We start from the raw sequence: 26,962 nt of genomic DNA, 5'->3' as shown, positions 1-26,962 counted from the left end.
TTATAGTAATTCACTTTTTTCTTCACCATGAGAACGAACATGACTTTTGGAGAACTCCTCTTTCAGCTCAACCCTGATGCAAGAATATTTGTTAGAGGGATAGAAGCCGTAATCTATATATTAGCCATTTATATATATATATATATATATATATATATATATATATATATATATATATGTCGTACCTAGTAGCCAGAACACGCTTGTCGGCCTACTATGCAAGGCCCGATTTCCTAATAGGCCGAGAGATTTTCTTTTTTTTTTCAATAAATTGTTTCCAATTAGCTTATTTGAATTATTATTATTATATTATATTAAGAACATAAATTATTGACTTAATCGTGTTAGTTTAGGTTATGTTAAGATAGGTTAGGATAGGTTAGGTAGGGTTGGTTAGGTTCGGTCATATATCTACATTATTTTTAACTCAAATATAAAATAAATGAACTCATACATAATGAAATGGATAGCTTTATCATTTAATAAGAAAAAAATATTGAAAAATATATAACTTTAGGAAAACTTGGCATATTAGGCAATTCGGTCCTTGCATAGTAGGCCGAGTACGACGTTCTGGCTACTAGGTACAACATATATATATATATATATATATATATATATATATATATATATATATATATATATATATATATATATATATATATATATATATATATATATATACTTTTGAAAATATACTTTTAGGTAAACACAAAAATACTTTTGGAAAACTATTAGTTAGAAACAGCCTTCGTAGTGATAATTGTGTCATTTATAAAATATCTTGTAAAGACTGTAATAGGTTCTATGTTGGGCAAACATCTAAAGATTTGAAATGTAGAATTTAGCAACATAAATACTCTGTAAGACATGGCCAATTATCTAATGCTTTGTTTGTTCATTTGTCAGAAAATTATCACCAAATTGATTGGGAGATGGCTTCTTCAATAACAAATTGTAAAACCCCTTTCAATTGGAACATAATTGAATTTGCTTTAATACAGATTACAAAAGAATGTAATTTGAACATTAGCAGTGGTTTATATAACTTAGATCCATTTTTGATAGATCAATTAAAAGGTGATTTGAATAGGATCATTGATACACATTTGTCTCACTAATTCAGTGTAAATATTTACTATCTTATGCTATTATTATCCATGTATGGGCCTATTGATGCAGCTCTTAATTTATGCGCCCATAAACCATTAGTGGGTATAAATGGGAGCTGCCTCGTATGGGCCAATAGGTCTTCTGCAGTTCTTATGCGGCTCATATTTATATCCACCTAATTCCCATTCATTTTTCATTGTACTTCACCTCAGTTCACCTCTCACTCCTGCCTATATATATATATGTCCAATGCTTGACTTGTAAATCATTCCTTCTGAAGATGTATTATTATACGAAAGTACTTAAGGAAATTCCTGTTTCAATTCTTCCTCCGTGGTCTGACACTGTCTTATTTTTCATCACGTGTTAATTTTCGTGATTTTCACACACACACACACACACACACACACACACACACACACACACACACACACACACACACACACACACACACACACACACACACACACACACACACACACAATCAACACCTGTTGATTGACGGTTGAGAGGCGGGACCAAAGAGCCAGAGCTCAACCCCCGCAAACACAACTAGGTGAGTACAACTAGGTGAGTACACACACACACACACACACACACACACACACACACACACACACACACACACACACATCCTGGAGTATGCGGCCCCAGCATGGAGCCCGTACCTTGTCAAGCACAAGACGAAGCTGGAAAAAGTCCAAAGGTATGCCACTAGACTAGTCCCAGAACTAAGAGGCATGAGTTACGAGGAAAGGCTGCGGGAAATGCATCTTACGACACTGGAAGACAGAAGAGTAAGGGGAGACATGATCACAACCTACAAAATCCTCAGAGGAATCGACCGGGTAAACAAGGATAAACTATTCAACACTGGTGGGATGCGAACAAGGGGACACAGGTGGAAAATGAGTACCCACATGAGCCACAGAGACGTTAGAAGGAACTTTTTCAGTCTCAGAGTAGTTAACGGATGGAATGCATTAGGCAGTGATGTGGTGGAGGCAGACTCCATACACAGTTTTAAATGTAGATATGATAGAGCCCAGTAGGCTCAGGGATCTGTACACCAGTTGATTGACAGTTGAGAGGCGGGACCAAAGAGCCAGAGCTCACCCCCGCAAGCACAAATAGGTGAGTACAAATAGGTGAGTACACACACACACACACACACACAAATATTATTGTGTGTGTGTACGCCAAAATTATGAGAAGGATTAAGACAGAGGAGAACAGCTTGAGGCTTCAAGAAGACCTGGACAAGCTGCAGGAATGGTCGAACAAATGGCTGTTAGAATTTAACCCAAGCAAATGTAATGTAATGAAGATAGGGGTAGGAAGCAGGAGACCAGATACAAGGTATCATTTGGGAGATGAGGTACTTAAAGAGACAGAGAGAGAGAAAGACCTGGGGGTTGATATCACGCCAGACCTGTCCCCTGAAGCTCATATCAAGAGGATAACATCAGCAGCATATGCCAGGTTGGCTAACATAAGAACGGCCTTTCGAAACTTGTGTAAGGAATCTTTCAGAACATTATATACCACATATGTCAGACCAATCCTGGAGTATGCGGCTCCAGCATGGAGTCCATATCTAGTCAAGCATAAGACTAAACTGGAAAAGGTTCAAAGGTTTGCCACCAGACTAGTACCCGAGCTGAGAGGTATGAGCTACGAGGAGAGACTACGGGAATTAAACCTCACTTTGTTGAAGACAGAAGAGTTAGGAGGGGGACATGATCACCACATTCAAGATTCTCAAGGGAATCGACAGGGTTGATAAAGACAGTCTATTTAACACAAGGGGCACACGCACAAGGAGACACAGGTGGAAACTGAGTGCCCAAGTGAGCCACAGAGATATTAGAAAGAACTTATTTAGTGTCAGAGTGGTTGACAAATGGAATGCATTGGGAAGTAATGTGGTGGAGGCTGACTCCATACACAGTTTCAAGTGTAGATATGATAGAGCCCAATAGGCTCAGGAACCTGTACACCTGTTGATTGACGGGTGAGAGGCGGGACCAAAGAGCCAGAGCTCAACCCCCGCAAGCACAACTAGGTGAGTACAACTAGGTGAGTACACACACACACACACACACAAGCACACACACACACCTCACCAATACACTATGCCACGCTTTCTAACTTCAGAATTGGTTTTAAATAAATGGATGGCGATATACTAAAGAAATTGTTCACGACTTTTGTTAGGCCAAAGCTAGAATATGAAGCGGTTGTGTGGTGCCCATATCTTAAGAAGCACATCAACAAACTGGAAAAGGTGCAAAGACATGCTACTAAGTGGCTCCCAGAACTGAAGGGCAAGAGCTACGAGGAGAGGTTAGAGGCATTAAATATGCCAAAACTAGAAGACAGAAGAAAAAGAGGTGATATGATCACTACATACAAAATAGTAACAGGAATTGATAAAATCGATAGGGAAGATTTCCTGAGACCTAGAACTTTAAGAACAAGAGATCATAGATTTAAACTAGCTAAACACAGATGCCGAAGAAATATAACAAAATTCACTTTCGCAAACAGAGTGGTAGACGGTTGGAACAAGTTAGGTGAGAAGGTGGTGGAGGCCAAGACCGTCAGTAGTTTCAAAGCATTATATTACAAAGAGTGCTGGGAAGACGGAACACCATGAGCATAGCTCTCATCCTGTAACTACACTTAGGTAATTACACTCACACCCACACACACACACACACACACTCTCTCTCTCTCTCTCTCTCTCTCTCTGCCCCCCCCCCCCACCCTTGCCTAACTCTATCAAAACATATCAGGGGAAAGGGACAAGATGGCAGGAAAACGCAAATGGGACACAGGGAATAGTCAAAGCGACCAAACGACCAAATGTTAGCCCAAGTTTTGGAAGAATTCGGGTGGGAGATGCATGAAATGAGGATTACAATTAACAAACTGCAAAGCGAGCTGACATCAACAAGGGAGGAGATCAAATCCCTCACAGAGAAAAATAAAGAGGCTGCGCATCAGATTATCATCCAAAAGGAAGGTGGATATGTTGCATTGGAAGGAAATGCCTCTGTACCTGAAACATTTGCGAAAATACTGAGAAAGAGCTCAGAAGCAATGGACACAGTGAGGGAGGTGGCCATGCAAGCAACTACCTCACAGGAAGCAGCAAGGTGCACCAGTCAGCTGCTGGAAGGAAAAAGATCAGCGGTAGTTGTAGGCAACAAAGAACAGGAAGGATCCAATAGGCAGGAATGGAATAGCAAGGACAGAGAGGCAGTACATGGGATACTGAAGGGGTTACAGATGGAAGGGGCTGAACAAAACAATGAGAAGGTTTTCAGGTTGGGCTGGTACAACAAGGACAGAAACCAACTGGTAAAGGGGGTGTTTGCAAACAAGTCCATGAAGGAGGATATTTGAGAAAGGAAGAGTCATCTGCAGTATGTGGAGGAATACAAAAAATTATTCCTAGAGAGGGACAGGGCAGCAGAGGCAAGGAGGAAGCGCAGGGAGAGAAGTGTAAACCAGGAAATCCCACTCCCCAACACAACAGTCCCAGAGACAAGAGGGGAACCCACAACCAGCATCCCAGCAACACCAGAGGGGAGGGCAACACCACCACTCTCCTCTGCATAGAAACCCTCCCTTCCTCTCACCCTACCTGCCCCCCTCTCAAATGCTCACCCAACCCTCCCTCTCCCCCACCCCATTCCAACCCTGTCTCCCCTCCCCCATTCCCACCATGTCCCCCCTTCAGCCTTTCCCCCCTGTCCCCCCTCCCCCTTCATCCCATACCCTCCTTATCACTCCTCCCCCCTCACCCCATATCCTTCATGTCCCCCCAATCACCTTACCCCATACCCTATCTGTCCCCCCTTCCCTTGAACCCCCATCCCCACCCCAAAATCCTCTAAGACCCTGCAAACCACCTCACAGATCTTCACACCCAGAGAACAGCTTCTTCCACCAGCAAAACGCTCACTAAGAAGGGAACAAGAAAATGATCAGAAGAAAGTGAGCTTCAAGGCAATGTACACTAACATAGATGGAATTACAAATAAAACAAGTGAACTTGGAGAATGGGAACTAGAAGAAAACTCAGACATAATAGCACTCACAGAAACAAAGCTAACGAAAACCATAACAAATGCAGTGTTTCCACAGGACTACTATGTAGTGAGGAAGGAGAGAGAAGGGAGAGGAGGAGGAGGTGGTGTTGCTTTGCTGATAAGAAAAGGTTGGAGTTTTGAAGAGATGGTTAATCAGGGCTGTGAAGAATTCAGTGACTACATATCAGGCACCATAGCAACTGGAGGACAGAAAATTATAGTAGTAGTCATATCTAACCCGCCACCAAATGACAGAAGACCCAGACAGGAATATGATAGATACAACATGGCCACCATTAATATAATAGAGAGCAGCTTCTGTGGCTAGTAGGAACGGATCCAGACTACTAATCATGGGAGACTTCAACCACGGGAAGATAGAGTGGGAGAACAGAGACTCACATGGAGGCCCAGACACACGGAGAGCTAAGCTGCTGGACGTGGCAACAAGAAACTTTCTAAGTCAACATGTCAAGGGACCAACAAGAATGAGAGGAGAGGATGAACCAGCCATGCTTGATCTGAAATTTACCCTTAATGAGTCGGATATGAGGGAAGTTAAGTTGAAAGCCCCCTTGGGAATGAGTGATCATAGTGTATTGAGCTTTGAGCACCTGGTTGAGCTAGGAATTATCTCCCCCAAAAAAAGAACTGGGAAACAAAGGGATGGTGTACCGAAAGGGAAACAATGAGGAGATGAATAATTTCCTAAGGGATATACCATGGGCCACAGAACTCTGAACTAATTTCGTACAATACATAATGGACTATGTCACTCAAAAATGTCAGGAGGCTGTAAGCAGGTTTGTCCCAGCCCGACAGGAAAAAACAGAGAAGCAAAGGAAGAATCCTTGGTTTAATAGGGAATGTATGAAAGCAAAGGAGCTGAACAAAAGGGCATGGAGGAACTTCCAATATAACAGAACACCAGAAAGTAGAGAGATATACCAGAGAACCAGGAACGAGTATGTCAGTGTGAGAAGAGAAGCTGAGAAAAGGTATAAATAGGTATAGCAAATAAAGCCAAGACCGAACCAAAGCTACTACACAGTCACATCAGGAGGAAAACAACAGTGAAGGAACAGGTGATGAAACTTAGAACGGGAGAGGACAGGTACACAGAGAGTGACAAAGAGGTTTGTGAAGAACTCAACAAGAGGTTGCAGGAGGTCTTTACAATAGAACAAGGAGAGGTCACGATGTTAGGAGAGGTGGCAGCAAATCAGGTGACCTTGGAAAGGTTCGAAATTACAAGAGGTGAGGTCATGAGGCACCTGTTGGAGCTGGACGTGAGAAAATCTGTTGGGCCGGACGGATTCTCACCATAGATATTGAAAGAGTGAGTAGGAACATTTTGTTTGCGACTCTCCATAGTGTATAGGTCACTGGAAACGGGAGACCTACCAGAAATATGGAAGACGGCTAATGTAGTCGCAATATACAAAAAGGGTGACAGACAAGAGGCACTGAACTACAGACCAGTGTTCTTAACTTGTATACCATGCAAGGTGATGGAGAAGATCTTGAGAAAGAACCTAGTAACACATCTGGAGAGAAGAGACTTCGTGACAACCCATCAACATGGGTTCAGGGAGGGTAAATCTTGCCTTACAGGCTTAATAGAATTCTACGATCAGTTGACAAGGAATAAGCACGAAAGAGAAGGATGGGCGGACTGCATTTTTTGGACTGTCGGAAAGCCTTTGACACAGTACCCCATAAAAGGCTGATGCATAAGCTGGAGAAACAGGCAGGAGTAACTGGTAGGGCGCTCCAGTGGATAAGGGAGTACCTAAGCAATAGGAAGCAGAGAGTTGCAGTGAGGGGTGAGACCTCAGATTGGTGTGAGGTCACCAGTGGAGTCCCACAGGGCTATGTACTCGGACCTATCCTGTTTCTATTATATGTAAACGATCTCCCAGAAGGTATAGACTCATTCCTCTCAATGTTTGCTGACGACGCCAAAATTATGAGAAAGATTAAGACAGAGGAGGACAGCTTGAGGCTTCAAGAAGACCTGGACAAGCTGAAGGAATGGTCGAACAAATGGTTGTTAGAGTTTAATCCAAGCTAATATAATGTAATGAAGATAGGTGTAGGGAGCAGGAGACCAGATACAAAGTATCATTTGGGAGATGAAATACTTCAAGAGACAGAGAGAGAGAAAGATCTGGGGGTTGATATCACGCCGGTCCTGTCCCCTGAAGCTCATATCAAGAGAATAACATCAGCGGCATATGCCAGGTTAGCTAACATAAGAACGGCCTTTAGAAACTTGTGTAAGGAATCTTTCAGAACATTATATACCACATATGTCAGCTCAATCCTGGAGTATGCGGCTCTGGCATGGAGTCCATATCTAGTCAAGAATAAGACTAAACTGGAAAAGGTTCAAAGGATTGCCACCAGACTAGTACTAGAACTGAGGGGTATGAGCTACGAGGAGAGACTACCAGAATTAAATCTCACGTCACTGGGAGACAGAAGAGTTATAGGGGACATGATCACCACAAACAAGATTCTCAGAGGAATTGATAGGGTAGATAAAGACAGACTATTTAACACAAGGGGCACACGCACTAGGGAACTCAGGTGGAAATTGAGTGCCCAAATGAGCCATAGAGATGTTAGAAAGAATTTTTTCAATGTCAGAGTAGTGGACAAATGGAATGCATTAGGAAGTGATGTGATGGAGGCTGACTCCATACACAGCTTCACGTGTAGATATGATAGAATCCAGTAGGCTCAGGAACCTGTACATTAGTTGAAACTAGTCAAACCATAAAGCTGTATATTTGGACATCCTTAGTATTCTATATTAATAGACTCATGGCCTTTGGAACAATGCCATTAAGAACAACACACGGCCTATGTAACTGATGTGTCAATAGGTTTCAAAATTCTTGTCAAAGAGCCATCTCTTTGTGACATTAATTCCTTCATAATTAAATATATCCTGCTGAGGTCTCCCAAATTTTTCTGTTATCTTGTTGTTTTATTCCACCCTGATGACTTTTTGAATCGTTATGTACTTCACTCATCTTCATAAATAAAAATGAAAATGTTCGTTTGTGCATAACCGCTAATCTCCGAAAGTTCTTCACCGAATGCTTTGATATTTTCACACGACGTTCCATTCGCATCCGAACAGGTTTTTATATATATACTATATAGATGTCACGTCTGTGACGGTAAAAAAAAAAGCCTGTTTTTTCTGAAAAACTGTGTTCTTCATGTGAGGGAAATCTTCGAAACCTCTTACCGATTGCTCTGAAATTTTGACACAACGTTGCATTTGAATAGGCGCGTGTTTTTATAAGTCTACTATATACATGCCTCATCTGTGACAGGAAAAAACATGCTTATTTGGAAAAACAGCGCCATGTGTTGGACGTAAGAGCAACACACGCTGTAATCTCCGAAAGTTCTTCACAGATTGCTTTGAAATTTTGACATAACGTTGCATTCAAATAGGCGCGTCTTTTTAAATACCTGCTATAAAGATCGCACCCCTCTGACAGGTAAAAACCGGCGTTTTTGAGAAACAGCGCCATCTGTTGCACATAATAGCATCATGCACGCTATACTAAATATGTCACGAATTCCATTTAAATGTTTCCGATTGGATTGATAAATTTTATTTTCATAGAATGTTTTTTTTATTTTTTATTGAATTATTTTGTGTGACATTGTGTTGGAATTGAGCTGTGTTGTTTACCAAACCATTCATTTCGTAAGTATAAGTACATATGCCACACACCTGTGACAGGTAAAACTATGATTTTCTTGAAAAACAACGCCATCTGTTGCATGTAAGAGCAACACTCACATGCTATACTAAATATGTTACAATTCAAATTCAATGTTTCTGATTGCATTGATAAACTGAATTTTCATAGATTTTGATTTATTTTCATTTTGATTTCATTATTTTGTGTGAATTGCGTTGGAATTGATCTGTGTTGTTTACCATACCGTTCATTTCGCGAGTATAGTTTATTTTTTTTATTTTTTCATATTTTCATTTAATTTTTTAACTGTTTTTCTAATATTTCAGTGATGAGAACATCAGATCACTTGATGTTCCCAATTTTCTGATGGGAACATAAGATCATTTGGGAAGGCATCGGCCGAGGGAGTGGGGAATGGTGGGGATGACGAGGGGACGGAAGTGAGAGATGGTGGGGAGGACGAAGGGACAAGGGAGGGGGTAATGGTTGGAAAGGACGATAGGACGGGGGAGTTTGGGAGGTGGGAACGAGGGGATGGGGGGAATGGAAAATGGGGGGGAGGACAAAGAGACAGCGGAGTTGGGCATGGTGGGGAAGGAAGACGGGATGGTGGAGTGGGGAATGGTGAGGAGGCCAAGGCGACGGGTGAGGGGGGGGGGCGAGGTATGGTGGGGAGGACTGGGGGACAGGGAAGGTTGCTGTGGCTCAGCAACGCACTTGCGCTGATGAGCCACAGCAACGCGTGGCCGGGTACTGCTAGTTATAAATAAAAGGTTACATCCCGTATGCAAATCTGTAATCTGAATATCAAATCCGTCATTTGAACATCAAGTCCCTCACCTGGACATCAAATCCCTTATCAGAGCATCAAATCTGTCATCTGGACACCAAATCTGTCATCTGGACACCAAATCTGTCATCTGGACACCAAATCTGTCATCTGGACACCAAATCTGTCATCTGGACACCAAATCTGTCATCTGGACACCAAATCTGTCATCTGGACACCAAATCTGTCATCTGGACACCAAATCTGTCATCTGGACATCAAATCTGTCATCTGGACACCAAATCTGTCATCTGGACACCAAATCTGTCATCTGGACACCAAATCTGTCATCTGGACACCAAATCTGTCATCTGGACATGTTTTGAAAATCAATACCTTAATTCACAATTATTGAAATTAGAGCTAAAGTCTAAGAATTCGGCACTAAACATTTCACATCCACAAATTTATTGAAGGAAAAGCATTGGAGCTGTGTCTTCCTTCATGGGGTCACTGTGACCACTACGACTCGCCTATCACACTTCCAATAAGATCATCATTAATCCTACAAAGGTTAATTAATGAGGCTGTTAAGTTTAATGAGGCTAGCCGCAAGTGTCTGGACTCCACTCTCACACACTCATTCTCCTCTACGTCAGTTTCATCAGTTTTGAGTCATGAACGTTGTAATTTCCATTCATAAACTGGAAGAGCAGCTGTTATGCTAATAACAGTTGAATAATATCTTGCATCCAATCACAGAAATATTGGCCAAATGCTCATTAATAAGTCAGTCGCTTCACTGTTTATTAACGAAAGCACTTTATGCATGACGTCCCACTGATTACATTCCAACTTTTCGTACAGTGTTTTGTTCATTTCCGGTGCTCGAATCCCACCTTTCTGACAGTTTCGCCCTCATGATGAAAATGCTAATAATGTCCAATAGAACCAAAACCCCACAACCTATTCTAACTTAACCTAGCCTAACTAAACCTAAACTAACCTAACCTAGCCTAACTAAACCTAACCTAACCAAGCCTAAGTTAACCTAACCTAACTTAGCCTAGCCTAACTTAACCTAACCTAACCAAAACTAGCCTAACCAAAACTAGCCTAACTAAACCTAACTTAACCCTAACCTAACCTAGCCTAACTTAACCTAGCCTAGCTGAACCTAACCAAACCTAACCTAACCCAAACCTAACCTATCTTAACCTAAGATAGCCTATCCTAAATTAACGTTATCTAACCTAACTTAACCTATCCTAACCCAACCTAACCTATTTATCTTAACCTAACCTAACCCAACCGAACCCTACTTAACCTAACCTAACAGAGCCTAATCCAACTTAACCTAACCTATCTTAACGAAACCTAACCTAACCTAACTTAGCCAAACCTATCAAAACCTAAGCTAACCTTAACATATTCAAACCTAACCTAACTTATCCAAACATAACCTATCTTAACGAAACCTAACCTAACCTAATCTCACCAAACGTAATCTAATCTAAACTAACCCAACCCAACCTATCTTGAGGTTATCTTGAGATGATTTCGGGGCATTATTGTCCCAACGGCCCGGTCCTCGACCAGACCTCCACCCCTAGGAAGCAGCCCGTGACAGCTCACTAACTCCCAGGTACCTATTTACTGCTAGGTAACAGACGCATCAGTGTGAAAGAAACTCTTCCCATTGTTTCTCGCCGGCACCCGGGATCGAACCCGGGCCCACAGGTTCACGCGTCCATTGTTCTGTCCGCTCAGCCACCTAACCTAACCTTACCTAACCCAATCTAAGCTAACCAAACGTAACGTAATCAAACCTAACCAAGCCTAACATAAAGTAACCTATCCTAACCTATCCTAAGTTATCTTCCTGCACGTTCACCTATGCACAGATTATGATATAAAACTGGTTCTATGTATTTAAGAAAATACGATTTTGAGTTACCTAATATGATAATCAAAGCCTTAGGAGGGATGGTACAATCCTTCCTCGGGTACAATCCTTCCTCGGGTACAATCCTTCCTCGGGTACAATCCTTCCTCGGGTACAATCTTTCGTCGTGTACAATCCTTCCTCGTGTACAATCATTCCCCTTCCTCGAATACAATCCTTCCTCGGGTACTATCCTTCCTCGTGTAGGATCCTTCCTCGGGTACAATCCTTTCTTGCGTACAATCCTTCCTCGGGTACAATCCTTCCTTATGTACAATCCTTCCTCGTGTACAATCCTTCCTCGGGTACAATCCTTCCTCGTAAACAATCCTTCATCGGGAACAATCCTTCCCCGTGTACAATCCTTCCTCGGGTACTATCCTTCCTCGTGTAGAATCCTTCCTCGGATACAATCCTTCCTCGGCTACAATCCTTCCCCATGTACAATCCTTCCTCATGTTCAATCCTTCCTCGGGTACAATCCTTCCTCGTGTACAATCCTTCCTCGTGTACAATCCTTCCTCGGGTACAATCCTTCCTCGTGTACAATCCTTCCTCGTGTGCAATCCTTCCTCGTGTACAATCCTTCCTAGGGTACAATCCTTCCTCGGGTACAATCCTTCCTCGTGTACAATCCTTCCTCGTGAACAATCTTTCCTCGGGTACAATCCTTCCTCGGCTACAATCCTTCCCCGTGTACAATCCTTCCTCGTGTACAATCCTTTCTCGGGTACAATCCTTCCCGTGTACAATACTTCCTCATGTACAATACTTCCTCATGTACAATCATACCTCGGGTACAATGTACCCGAGGACGAGTACATATTGGTGATATTCACCAATATGTACATTGGTGATATTCGTCCACTGGTACATTGGTGATATTCACCAATGTACCAGTGGACGAGACAATCGGGATGATAGCCGACAGAGTGTATCGTGATCCAGCCTGTACTCCTCTTGACATACCAGAAAATATCCTAAGGAAACTACTCCAAGCTTGTACTAAAGAGGCACCCTTCTTGAGCCCGGATGGGCACATGTATAAGCAAGTAGATGGGGTCGCCATGGGTTCTCCCCTAGGTGTCCTGTTTGCAAACTTCTACATGGGTACCATCGAGCAAAAAGTCTTAGTCGACATGAACTTGAAACCGGCCATATACTGCAGGTATGTTGACGACATTTTTACACAGGTACCTGATGTCAGACATCTGCAGGAGCTGAAGGAGGCATTTGAGCGGAGTTCCGTGCTGCGTTTCACTTACGAGATGGAAAAGGATGGGAAGCTGCCCTTTCTAGATGTAACAGTCATGGAAAAGAGCGGAGGTTTCCACACTGCAGTCTACACTAAGGAAACGAACATAGGAATGTGCCTAAATGCCAACAGCGACTGCCCAGATAGGTACAAGAGGAGTGTTGTTAACGCATATGTCGACCGTGCTCTCAGCCACAGCTCAGAATGGAAGCAAGTCGACGAAGAACTCTGTAGGGTAAGGCAGGTCCTAGTCAACAACGGCTTCTCCAATGGTTTCGTCGAAGACATCATAAGAAGGAAAGTGAAACGCCATGCAACCTCTGAAGAGACAACCAACACAACACCTATACTCCCTATTAGACTATTTTACAGGAACTTCTTTTCCACAGCTCATAAAACGGAGGAAAGGGTCCTGAAAGATATTGTTAATAGAAACGTTATCCCTACAGACAAAAATCAGAGGATACAACTGACGATTTACTATAAAACCAGAAAAACGGCCACCCTACTCATGAGAAACTCTCCAGACACAAAACAGAACGCTTTAAAAGAGACCAACGTCGTCTATGCCTTCAAATGCCCTCTTGGGGACTGTAAGCTCCAAAAAACCCAGTATATAGGCAAGACAACAACATCTCTTCCTAGGCGTTTAACGATGCATAAGCAACAGGGCTCCATTAAGGAACATATAATTTCTTCCCACAACCAAACCATCGCCAGAGAAATCCTAGTAAACAACACAGAAATCATCGATAGATACAGCGATAGCAGGCGGCTTGACGTTTGCGAGGCACTACACATCAAGAAGTCAACACCAGCAATCAACAGCCAATTAATGCACAACTATATTCTACCCACCTCAAGACTCCGCTCCAATATAGAAGCATCAAGAAATATGGACCAATAGGCTTTCTACAATCACTTCTATTCAATACCCATTGTTTCGTGTTCTGTCTTGTGTTGATGATTGATTGATTGATGAAGATTAAGCCACCCAAGAGGTGGCACGGGCATGAATAGCCCGTAAGTGGTGGCCCTTTCGAGCCATTACCAGTATCAAAAGATGATACTGGAGATCTGTGGAGGCGCAACTGCACCCTGCGTGACGGGAGATGTCTCCCGGACCAAGTGGTGACCAAATGGTGTGTGTGTTGATGAAATTAATACCTTATTAAATACCACCTCACCCCATTCACCTCACTCAAATGTAGATATAAACAAATCGGAGATGTGTAAGTTCTATTCAGTTGTGTATGTTTAAACTAAAGTCTTTGAAAATGTAATAAGTTTTACGAAACGCGCTCAAGTGTCGCGTCAGACTAGAAATAAAAATGAATTTTGGAGAATTGATTTTTGAATTACCACCAACAGTGAAAAGAAATGTCCGAAAGATTGAGAAAATTCGTGTTAGAATTATTAATCTTTCTTTTTTGGTCATATTTAATAATATATGTCTACAGGAAAGACTGCTACCAAAATATACTAATATATATATATATATATATGAGAATTCATATATATATGAATTCATATATATATTGGTGGTGACCTTCTTTTGTGTCTCGAGGTCGAATATGTCGTCCAACAGAATCTCCACCTCCACTTTCCGGGCCATCTCACCCAGATTTAGGAGAGTGACTTGGTCCTCAGTAAGGTTGATTCCTGCAAGGTTCAGGAAGCCGTCTCTTGGTCGTGGAATTGCCATAGGTCCTCCATATAACGTTGCATGGAGGACCTATGGCAATTCCACGACCAAGAGACCAAGGACATTGTGCAACCCTTTCTCATCGTGTGAATCTTTGTTTACTTTGCTTTCCATACTCTGCTCTCCGATAGTTTCTTGTGGAACCCATACCCATGATGTGAGTGGTAGTTTATTGTGTACCCTATACTCATCCTGTGAATATAGGGTACACAATGAGTTCATTTATACTCCATACTCATCAAGAAGTGTATTTTACCAGCTAACTTGCACACTTAATGCCTGTATATATATTTTGCTTGTATGTACTCGGTAGCGTAAAATATGGGATGCATGTATATTAAGCTGTGAGGGAATGTCAACTTGGTTGTCAACAATATTTTCATTTCGTTGTTTAAGTGTTGGGTTGAGCTAAATTACTACACCATCTATAGATCATCCAACAAAATCAGCAGACTCCTAGATGTTACTACTTCTCGGCTTAGACTCGGCTATAAGTATCTCAGTTGAATTTTCATTATCTGCTGATGTAGACCTGACCAAATGTAAACTGTCAACAAAATTATTCGCACTATTAAAAATTATTCGAAAAGATACGTAAATTCAGAGACAATTCTTTATCAAACGTTCAATAAATTTGTAAATGTTTTGTTCAAAATGGACTCGGTAAGAGTTGCCGCAGTTGCGCATGATTACTAAATTGTCTTGGTTTCTAGGAACTGTGAGCATGGGTCTGAGGGAAAACTGTCCTTACTCTGAATACCGCAACGTCTGTGCTTATATGAATATATGTCACATACACATATTTTATAACACGTTTAATTTGTATCTAGTTCTTTATTGTTAACTTGCATACTCAAAGAACCTTGCAACATCTACATTCGAGGAAGGATTCAGAAGCAGTTAACAACTGCTATTTCTTGTTTCTGGAATTCTTCTTTATGCTGTAGGTAAAGTAGTTAATAGAACAACTGTCTCCTGCTCCTAGGGTTAGTGGTTCGAGACTACTTGTGCCCAGGGTGAATGTGGAGGTCAGTAGTTCGACCTTGGAGGTGGACCTCGATATACACCTAACGAATAGACATGCACAAGCTGCCTGTCCTCAGTGTATATTTTACACACGCATACACACACACACACACACACACACACACACACACACACACACACACACACACACACACACACACACACACACACACACACACACACACACACACACACACACACACACACACACACACACACACACACACACGTACGTGAGTGTGTGATTATGCGAGACTGGCTAACATCAGAACAGCCTTCAGGAACCTGTGTAAGGAATCATTCAGAACCGTCTATACCAAATATGTAAGACCAATCCTGGAGTATGCGGCCCTAGCATGGAGTCCGTACCTTGTCAAGCACAAGGCGAAGCTTGAAAAAGTTCAGAAATATGGCACTAGGCTAGTCCCAGAACTAAGAGGCATGAACTACGAAGAAAGGCTGCGAGAAAAGCACCTCACGACACTAGAAGGCAGAAGAGTAAGGGGAGACATGATCACTACCTACAAAATTCTCAGAGGAATTAACAAGGTAGATAAAGATAAACTGTTTAACACGGGTGGTACGCAAACAAGGGGACACAGATGGAAACTGAGTACCCAAATGAGCCAGAGGGACGTTAGAAAGAACTTTTTCAGTATCAAAGTAGTTAACAGATGTAATGCATTAGGCAGTAATGTGGTGGAGGCTGACTCCATACACAGTTTCAAATGTAGATATGATAGGGCCCAGTAGGCTCAGGAATCTGTACATCAGTTGATTGACAGTTGAGAGGCGGGACCAAAGAGCCAGAGCTCAACACCCGCAAGCACAATTAAGTGAGTACAAACAGACACACACACACTCACTCTCTCCCTCTCATAAGGGAGGTGGTGGCCGAGTGGACAGCGTTCTAGACTCGTGGACCTAGGGAGTAAATGTTACTCCTACTGCTATGTAACAAGATTTTGTTGGTACATTTTCATGTAAATTCACAACTCTTCGCGCCGGAAACAAGTCATGAGAGAGCCACACAATAATTTTCGGATCTAACCTTTATTCTTTCTCAATGTGTTGTATACAATGAAATGATTATACATTGTTCTGTTGTGAAAACTGCATACAGTACCTCAAGATATACATCCCACAACAGTTAACTAGCTCCCAGATACCTAATTAATTCCCTACTCTCTGTAAATGTTAATGTGATGTCACCGAGCAGTAAATAGGTACCTGGAAATTAGACAGTTGCTACGGGTTGCTTCCTGGTGTGTGTGTACTCACCTAGTTGTACTCACCTAATTGTGCTTGCGGGGGTTGAGCTCTGGCTCTTTGGTCCCGCCTCTCAACCGTCAATCAACAGGTGTACAGGTTCCTGAGCCTATTGGGCTCTATCATATCTACACTTGAAACTGTGTATGGAGTCAGCCTCCACCACATTACTTCCTAATGCATTCCATTTGTCAACTACTCTGACACTAAAAAAGTTCTTTCTAATATCTCTGTGGCTCATTTGGGCACTCAGTTTCCACCTGTGTCCCTTAGTGCGTGTGCCCCTTGTGTTAAATAGCCTGTCTTTATCAACCCTGTCGATTCCCTTGAGAATCTTGAATGTGGTGATCATGTCCCCCCTAACTCTTCTGTCTTCCAACGAAGTGAGGTTCAATTCCCGTAGTCTCTCCTCGTAGCTCATACCTCTCAGCTCGGGTACTAGTCTGGTGGCAAACCTTTGAACCTTTTCCAGTTTAGTCTTATGCTTGAGTAGATATGGACTCCATGCTGGAGCCGCATACTTTAGGATTGGTCTGACATATGTGGTATATAATGTTCTGAAAGATTCCTTACACAAGTTTCTAAAGGCCGTTCTTATGTTAGCCAACCTGGCATATGCTGCTGATGTTATCCTCTTGATATAAGCTTCAGGGAACAGGTCTGGCGTGATATCAACCCCCAGGTCTTTCTCTCTGACTCTTGAAGTATTTCATCTCCCAAGTGATACCTTGTATCTGGTCTCCTGCTTCCTACCCTTATCTTCATTACATTACATTTGCTTGGGTTTAACTCTAACAGCCATTTGTTCGACCATTCCTGCAGCTTGTCCAGGTCTTCTTGAAGCCTCAAGCTGTCCTCCTCTGTCTTAATCCTTCTCATAATTTTGGCGTCGTCAGCAAACATTGAGAGGAATGAGTCTATACCCTCTGGGAGATCATTTACGTATATCAGAAACAGGATAGGTCCAAGCACAGAGCCCTGTGGGACTCCACTGGTGACTTCACGCCATTCTGAGGTCTCACCCCTCACTATAACTCTCTGCTTCCTATTGCTTAGGTACTCCCTTGTCCACTGGAGCACCCTACCAGTTACTCCTGCCTGTTTCTCCAGCTTATGCATCAACCTTTTATGGGGTACTGTGTCAAAGGCTTTCCGACAGTCCAAAAAAATGCAGTCCGCCCATCCTTCTCTTTCTTGCTTAATCTTTGTCACCTGATCGTAGAATTCTATCAAGCCTGTAAGGCAAGATTTACCTTCCCTGAACCTATGTTGATGGGCTGTCACGAAGTTTCTTCTCTCCAGATGTGTTACTAGGTTTTTTCTCACAATCTTCTCCATCACCTTGCATGGTATACATCCTCCATGCCTTTTTGTTCAGTTCCTTTGCTTTCATACATTCCCTATTAAACCATGGATTCTTCCTTTGCTTCTCTGTTTTTCCTGTCGGGCTGGGACAAACCTGCTTACAGCCTCCTGACATTTTTGGGTGACATAGTCCATCATGTCTTGTACGGACTTGGTTCCGAGTTCTGTGTCCCAATGTATATCCCATAGGAATTTATTCATCTCCTCATAGTCTCCCTTTCGGTACGCCAGCCCTTTGTTTCCCAGTTCTTTTTTGGGGGTGATAATTCCTAGCTCAACCAGGTGTGTGTGAGTCTGTGTGTGTGTGTGTGTGTGTGTGTGTGTGTGTGTGTGTGTGTGTGTGTGTGTGTGTGTGTGTGTGTGTGTGTGTGTGTGTGTGTGTGTGTGTGCGCGAGAGAGAAAAAAATTAGTTAGTCAGTAGTTAGTAATAGTTGATTGACAGTTGAGAGACGGGCCGAATGTGCAGAGTTCAACCCGCGCCTGCACAACTAAGTGAATACTCTCTCACTCTCTCTCTCTCACACCACCCACATATGTGTTGTATGTGGATGCTGAAGTTCAGTCTCTTGTCTATGTATAGGTCAAGGAACTTTCCATAATCATTATTGCTAATGTTAACATTGTCTATCTGAATTTGAATTTGGTTTCAGGATTTACTTCCGAACAAAAATAGTAGTTGGTCTTTTTTATGTTTAATGTGAGTTTGTTAGTTTACATCCATGAGTAGACTTTTTAAATCTGTTATTTTCATTATTATATAGTGCGTTTGGGTTGGGGTCTGAATAGATGAAGGTAGCATCGTCAGCACTTATGTTTACACTTATTGGAAGTATCTAAGTATCAACTAAAGTATCTTCACACTTGACTTAAACTTTAGTAGCTATTTTCTGGACCATTCCTCAAGTTTCGGAGGTCAACGAAGATGGAATTCACATGAAATGGATTATGTTACCATCACTAATAATGTTGTGTTTTCTCTGTCTAGCTTCAGACACGGTCATGTTACAATTGTGTCTTAGAGAGTTGCACGCAATTAAGGATGATAGAAATCACTTACAATTAATGCAGGATGGTAGAAAATCACTTACAATTAATGCATCAAGTTTGGAGACTTGAATTGAAATTGAAATAAGTTTATTGAGGTAAAATACACACAAAGGGATGAGGTAGCTCAAGCTATTCTCACCCCGTTCTCATCGTGTTAATACATACATAGACACACACACTTGTACACATTTTAGTGTAACAAGCAAGGCAAATAGTTCTGTCTGATGGGTAGAGGCAACTGCACTTGCAGCTGCACCCGTGGGGCGGTGTAGGAAACCATAAATGTATATGATTTGAGAGAGAGAGAATGATCTGTGGACAGAGCATCAATATGGCGTAAGGTGTTGGGCTTTGCCTCAAGATGAAGCATAATAAAGAACCCGAATATCAGGAGAAAAAATTACATTAAAAACTGTCCACATGATACATATATATAATCACGTTTTAAACATTTCAGTTGTATTATTTGCATATATATATAATTAGGAAGTAATGTTTATCTGGGTAAGTTGTCAGCTTATATGAACTAATAGCTAGTGCGGCTTGTATATGGGTACATCCGGTCTCTTACCCTCGACTGCGGCGGTAAATTTATGGTCAGGAAGCCACAAATATTTACAGTTCAAGTTCAAGCATATTTATTGAGACAAGACAGAAATACATCTCAAAGGGATAGAGTACCTTAGGCTATTTCTACCCCCTCTACTTCAAGTCCCTCAAGGGGCGCACAAATTCAGTAAGTACAAATAGACAAATAACATTACAAGAATCCCATTTAACATTGCAGGTTAATATAGTAAGCACAGCATCTAATTGTTACACTCTTGGGGCAAAATTCTTGTAGCTCCTAAGTATACTGTCTATCATACCATTATTACACATATAAACAATTTGATATGGTACATTACTTATTTCCTTATTTCTATAGTTATCAATAAGTTGACACTCTAATACATAATGTTCTAAGGTGTGGGCGTGCGGCATACTACATAATTTACACTCTTTATCTTTTTCACTGACATCAACACCGTATTGCCAGATATATTTGTATCCTAATCTTAATCTCATGTAAATCGAATCCTTCCAAGTAGACTTTCCTTTGCCATAGGTGAAGGACGAGTTTGTATTTATTACTGAATAATTCTTAAGTGTCTTACTACTGTCCACTATTGCCATTCTTTTTATCATTTCTTCACCCTCTTGGATCATCTTGATTCTTGTTTTTATTTGTTTCAAGGTTAACTGACATACAACATCAACAAGAGTTTTTTCAGTGGCTCTCTTCGCTATGTCATCAACTACCTCATTCAACAGTATTCCCACATGTGAAGGGATCCACATTAATTTTTCTTTATACCCAGTTTTTTCTAATTTCTTAACATTCTCTCTACACTCTATCACAATATTCTGGTATACTGGGCGTCTACTATTTAAAGACTCTAACGCTCCTCTGCTGTCAATAAAGAAGCAAGCATTTTTACCACATTTGACTACTTCCTGTAATCCTGCTAATACACCTTGGAGTTCAGCCTGCGTTGAAGAGACATTGTCAGTTAAGCGGCGTCCAATAACAGTATCTACAGTGCCGATGTCAGTGTACTCCCTGATCAAGACTCCACATCCTGCCTTCCCATCCCTAGCTACTGATCCATCACAATATACACGTAGAGTGTTTTCTGTAGGCAATTTCCTAATTATACAATCATATGTTGCCCTCAGCTCTCCTATTTCATACATACTTTTTTTCTTTTGCAAGGGAGTAATTACTACATCTACATTACAATCCTCCCATGGTGGTGTGAATTTTCTCTTGGGCACAACAATACACTCTGTAATAACATCATAATTAATAACATTAGAACATAAGGTATTCATATATACTCTTTTCTTCATCATACACTGTTCACTACTTCCCACCTTTTGAACCGAGAGGATTAATTCATTAGCTCCCACACCTCTCATTAATCTAATGGCAAAGGCTACATTTATCTGCAATTCTATCCCCAATACTCTGCAGATTCAACTCCATCCTCATTATCTCAATCATAGCATTTCTTGGGCATCCTAAGATAATTCTCATGGCTTCATTTTGTACCTTCTCCAACTTGCCCATCCTACCTTTACCAAAACAAGAAATGACAGGTGCAGCATAATCAGTGAGAGATCTTACAGTACTTAAGTATATCATTCGTAGCACAGGGACTCCCACTCCCTTTCCACAGCATGCCAAGGCCTTCATATTTACAGTGGGGCTCGGTCAGTCACTATGATTCCTTTGACATCACTCAACTTATGTATTCTGCTCTCGTATTGACAATTTCAATGATATCAAGAACATTTTAAATATCTTCTGACACAGATGGTGCTGTAGTTGATTGTTGTTCATGACCTGTCCAATGGGTCGCGACTGGTCTCATTAGCATCTCTCCGATTAGTGGGAAGAAATTCTTGCTGCAAGAATGTGTATTCTCAGAGCTAACTAGGGTAACTAAAATACTTATTTCCTAAATAAAAACTTTAATTGCAAATATTTGAAAATATACTGTATGTTTCAGAATTTCTGATGACATAGAACATATTGTGGTTTATAATTAAGTTTTTAATATTTTTCATTTTTGTTCTTTATTATGCACCCCATACCCATCCCGTGGGCGGTGGTGTAATGGGTTAGAGAGGCACATAATGGGTTCAGGAACTGAACTCTCTAGTTCGTTTAGCTAAGCAAATAACAATCTTTTGACAATCTTTAGACAAATAACAATCTTCACAATTATTAATGTTATATATACATATAAGAACACTGTTTCCCAAAAACGGTGGGTTTTCTGAGTGGAAGAGAACGTATGTCTGGAAGCTGACTTTAACCGCCCCAAGCTGCGCGCGCATTGACCCGAGGTTATATAAACCGGGACGGAGACGGCGTGGGCCCCCTTCCCAAGCCAGCAGCTGCTCTTACATAACGCCCACCCTCCTCCCGGGATCCTCTGCATCCCCTGTTTTAATTTTGAAAGGGACGGCCCACAGATGTGCTCAAGGGGCACTTGCTCTAGCATGCTAAGCATTTGCTGTATCTCTGGGGGTGCTCCGCCGGAACCCCCAAAGTGATAAGCCTGCAGATAGCTAAGAAATATTCCCATGAATTGTAATTAGTCTAATTAATGCAACTTTCATTTACTACCTATGGATGTAGTTATTAATTGTAATTGATCTCTACTTTATCATTAAGGATTATTCATTATAATTATTCCTTAATACTTTATTGTTATGCACTAGTCAATAATTATTTATCATTCATCCTAATTAGCTATTTGATTCATTAAAAATAATTGCTTATCATTATACTATTTGTTATTATTATTATTTATTATATAATAATAATTTTATTATTTATTAATTTATTATTTATTAATTTATATAATAAATTAATTTATTATATATTAATTTATTATATATTAATTTATTATATATTAATTTATTATATATTAATTTATTATATATTAATTTATTATATATTAATTTATTATTTACCATTATAAAATAAACAAGTCCCCAATCTGAGCACGTTTTCTTCCAACCTCAGAAAACACATAATCATACATACATGTACAAATATATACATATGCGGAAAATCCAGAGAAATGAAATATGGAATTTTCCGCATACATTACGCATGATCATTGTTTCGTGATCGTCAATTGCATTTATACATATACATTCACATACATATTCAATCACCCACACAAATACACACATCAATAATCTTTGTATCATAAGTGATTCAACAAAAAGCTCACAAGTCACTATACTAGGCACTTTACATCTATGGTGAGTCGTCCAGTTACTAGTTTTGCTCTACACCCACCCACACAACTGGGCGGCAACTTAACAGTTATGTCCTCCACACCCACCCAACTGGGCGGCAGCTTTACAAGCATTTGCATGAATTATTATTATTATTATTATTATTATTATTATTAATTACTTACAGTAAGCAAATTTTAGATACTTAGCTAAGATTTCGGGCAGCACATCATTATAAATGAAGTACTTAAACTTTTCTTGGACACCAATGATGGCGTTATCTCTGAATTCCGCGATTTTTTTAACATTCCAGTACTGTATATAATGACGCAAAGTATGCGAATAGTTCTGCAATAGTGATCCTATCCTGCGTCATAATTTACATACATATCTACTTCTGTTTTGTGTATTAAAATTACTACATTTTTATGTTAATTTCTTTCTGTAAATGATGATGATGATAAATTTCAATAAATGCAAGTAAGAACATAAGAACAGAAACTGGTTGCGTAAATGTAAATGGTTGGGTACATTTCCTTTCACCTAATGTGATTGTTCATGTGTCCGGACACTGGCGATGGTGTGGTATTGGCTATTTATTTGACCATATCTTTGCTTTTATTTAAGATATGTTTTCCTTGAAATGTATTTACATTATCGTCTACATCTGTCTTTATTCTGAAATAAAGACCTTTGACGTTACTTTGCATATATGTATATTAATTACAAAATTGATTGGCTTGTGAGAGGCCTTCACACTCCCTGAGCGAGCCATCAAGTAACTATAAAAAGGCATATATCTTCACTTTCACTTCAGTTATATTTATGTCAAAGTATTAACATGCAGCTTATATTTCTATCTTTATGATGACATAGAAAACTTCGTTTATTACAATATCTAGATTAAATTAATATTGATCTTCGAAAGGTCGTAGTTCCCATATCGATAAGGAGAGCCTCAGCCAAGAAGCCTTGTTTAAAGTATGAATATTTTTCGTCTCTAATAAGGTATAATCTCTGATGGATTCACAAAAACTATTTTACATCTGCCTTTCTGATAACATATACAAATATAATCTTTATTTGTGAATATTTGTTAATTAAGCAATATATCAAAGAGCGTGTAGGGTTCGGTGTTCTATGAACGAAAAGAACATGAGCAGTTTAAATAGCGAACGCATACCAACGAATAACGCTAGTATCTATAAATTTATAGATACTAGCGTTTATATAATTTATAGGACAAATTTATTGTCCTGTGGAGTTGATTTAACTTCCAGACACGTTTTGTTTAATAAATATTAAAGATTTAGTGGCTGTGTATGAAAAATATTATTATAAAAACACATTCTACTTCTTAATATCACCAATTAAATTTGCGACAATTTGAGCCATGAAATGCGACGACTGGATCACTGTGTACAGGAGGCTGATATGGCAGCAAACACTCTCCCGGCGACCATATATATTGGATAAGTCGCTCCACAAAATTGTCGCTTGGACCGTGGACTTCCTATGGCGTCACCTCTCACATATTTACGTCTAATTTCGTTATGAAATTAGATTATTTCAGAGTAAAAATAGGTTTGATCATGTTCTACGTGTAGCACCAACATTATAGTAAGTAAATATACCATATTTCTTCATTACTTACGTAATGCTAGGAGGATTTGTGTACTTTAGTGTACTTTTGGGTAGATTTGGGTAATTCTATGGACCGCTTACGGGTCGTGTCACCTGAATGTACTAACATGTGAGTCTTCATATTTCCAAGTCGTTTGAATCTCTTCCCACACTCTGGACACTTATGAGGTTTATCACCTGAATGCACTAACATGTGAGTCTTCATATTTCCAAGTCGTTTGAATCTCTTCCCACACTCTGGACACTTATGAAGTTTATCATTTGAATGCACTATTATGTGCTGTGTTAAAGTTTTATGGTCTTTAAATTTGTTCCCACACTCAGCACATTCAAAAGGTTTTTCATCCACATGCACTAACATGTGAGATTTCATACATCCAAGTCGTTTGAATCTCTTCCCACACTCTGGACACTTATGAGGTTTAACACTTGTATGCACTAACAAGTGTGTCTTCATACTTCCAAGTCGACTGAATCTCTTCCTACACGTTGAACACTTATGAGGTTTTTCATTTGAATGCACTATTATGTGCTGTGTTAAAGTTCTACGATCTTTAAATTGTTTGCCACACTCAGCACATTCATAAGGTCTTTCATCCACATGCACTAACATGTGAGCCTTCACACTTCGAAGATGACCGAATCTCTTCCCACACTCTGAACACTTATGAGGTTTATCATCTGAATGCACTAACATGTGCTGTGTTAAAGTTCTACGGTCTTTAAATTTGTTGCCACACTCAGTACATTCAAAAGGTCTTTCATCCACATGCACTAACAAGTGAGATTTCATAATTCCAAGACGACTGAATCTCTTTCCACACTCTGGACACTCATGAGGTTTATCTCCTGAATGCACTAACATGTGAGTCTTCACACTTCCAAGCTGACTGAATCTCTTCCCACACTCTGGACACTGGTGAGTTTTCATCTTGTTCATTAAAGGTGCAGTTTGTGTGAAGGTTTTCTCCACCAGATGACTGCACGAGTTGTGATATTGGGAGAAGAGTCACGGTGGAGCATCAATGTTGACGGTTACGCAAGTCCTGAGTGTTGTGTCTTAGTCCTGAGTTAGACTTGATGTGAGCACTTGGTGGTCAATAGTGGTGCTTCTTCTTAATGATAGCTGCAGCTTGTGAAGGTTTTATGATCATGTCTGGACACACTGACAGTTGTTGTTGCCAAAATGGCGTTGGACCCGTGTTGCCAGGGGGACTGGTCAAGTCGTCGACTGCAGTTTCGGATAACAACTTCGTTCACTGAGAATTTTATACATTCATACCCTTTCGTTCGTACATGCGCTGGTTTGTGTTCGCTGCTGTTCTTGTCTGAATAAATACATGGCACTTGATCATATATCAAATCAAATCAAATCAAATCAAATGTTTATTTAGGTAAGGTACATACATACAAGAGATTTTACAAAGAGTGATGGATTTATAGATAGGGCTAGTACAAAGACATTGGGTTGACAATAGAGGGGTAAGGTAGGTTACAGGGAATTTATTAGGTATAGCTTCGTTTTTATCTTAAACTGGTTGAGAGAGGTACAGTCTTTAACATGGTTGGGAAGGTCATTCCACATTCTGGGTCCCTTGATTTGAAGAGCATTTCTAGTTTGATTAAGTCGTATACTCTAGGAATATCAAAACTATTTATTTCTGGTGTGGTGCTCATGGGTTCTGTTACAACCTTCTATGAAGCTTTTGAGGTCAAGATTGGCATTACAGTTCAGCGTTTTATATATGTATAATACACGTGAGAGAATGTGCAGTGACTTAATATCTAACATATTCAGAGATTTGAGTAGGGGTACCGAGTGATGTCTGGGCCAGAATTGGATATTGTCCTAATAGCAGCTTTGTGTTGAGTAATTAGAGGACGTAAATGATTTTGGGTAGTAGAACCCCAAGCACAAATACCATAGTTGAGATATGGATAGATGAGGGAGTAATAGAGAGTCACTGCAGGGCAGGGCGGGGTACATAATATCTGATATTAGAAAGAATGCCAACAGTTTTTGAAAATCTTTTTGATATATTTAGAATGTGTCCCTGGAAATTCAGCTTGTGGTCAATGAGATTGCCAAGGAATTTGCCATCTAATTTGTTACAAATTTGGGTATTGTTTATTTTGAGATTTATTTGATTAGAAGATTTATTGCCAAACAGAATATAGAAAGTTTTGTCAAT

At 40.4% G+C, this 26,962-nt stretch overlaps 1 protein-coding gene across 1 annotated transcript; it reads right to left on the bottom strand.

The window, feature by feature from the left end:
* LOC138364534 (zinc finger protein 493-like) lies at positions 1–25,701 on the bottom strand. Its single transcript, XM_069324189.1, has 2 exons — positions 24,962–25,701; positions 1–73 (listed from the first exon to the last, which is right to left on the bottom strand). Exons 1-2 carry the CDS (start codon positions 25,699–25,701, stop codon positions 1–3), a joined length of 813 nt encoding a protein of 270 aa, XP_069180290.1.
* Between the last annotated feature and the right edge of the window lie 1,261 nt (positions 25,702–26,962).

The sequence above is a fragment of the Procambarus clarkii genome, chromosome 13 (assembly GCF_040958095.1).
Source record: "Procambarus clarkii isolate CNS0578487 chromosome 13, FALCON_Pclarkii_2.0, whole genome shotgun sequence".
In the NCBI taxonomy this organism is placed as follows: domain Eukaryota; kingdom Metazoa; phylum Arthropoda; class Malacostraca; order Decapoda; family Cambaridae; genus Procambarus; species Procambarus clarkii.
The sequence above is the reverse complement of the archived record's forward strand: the minus strand, read 5'-3'. Positions and strand labels throughout refer to the sequence as shown.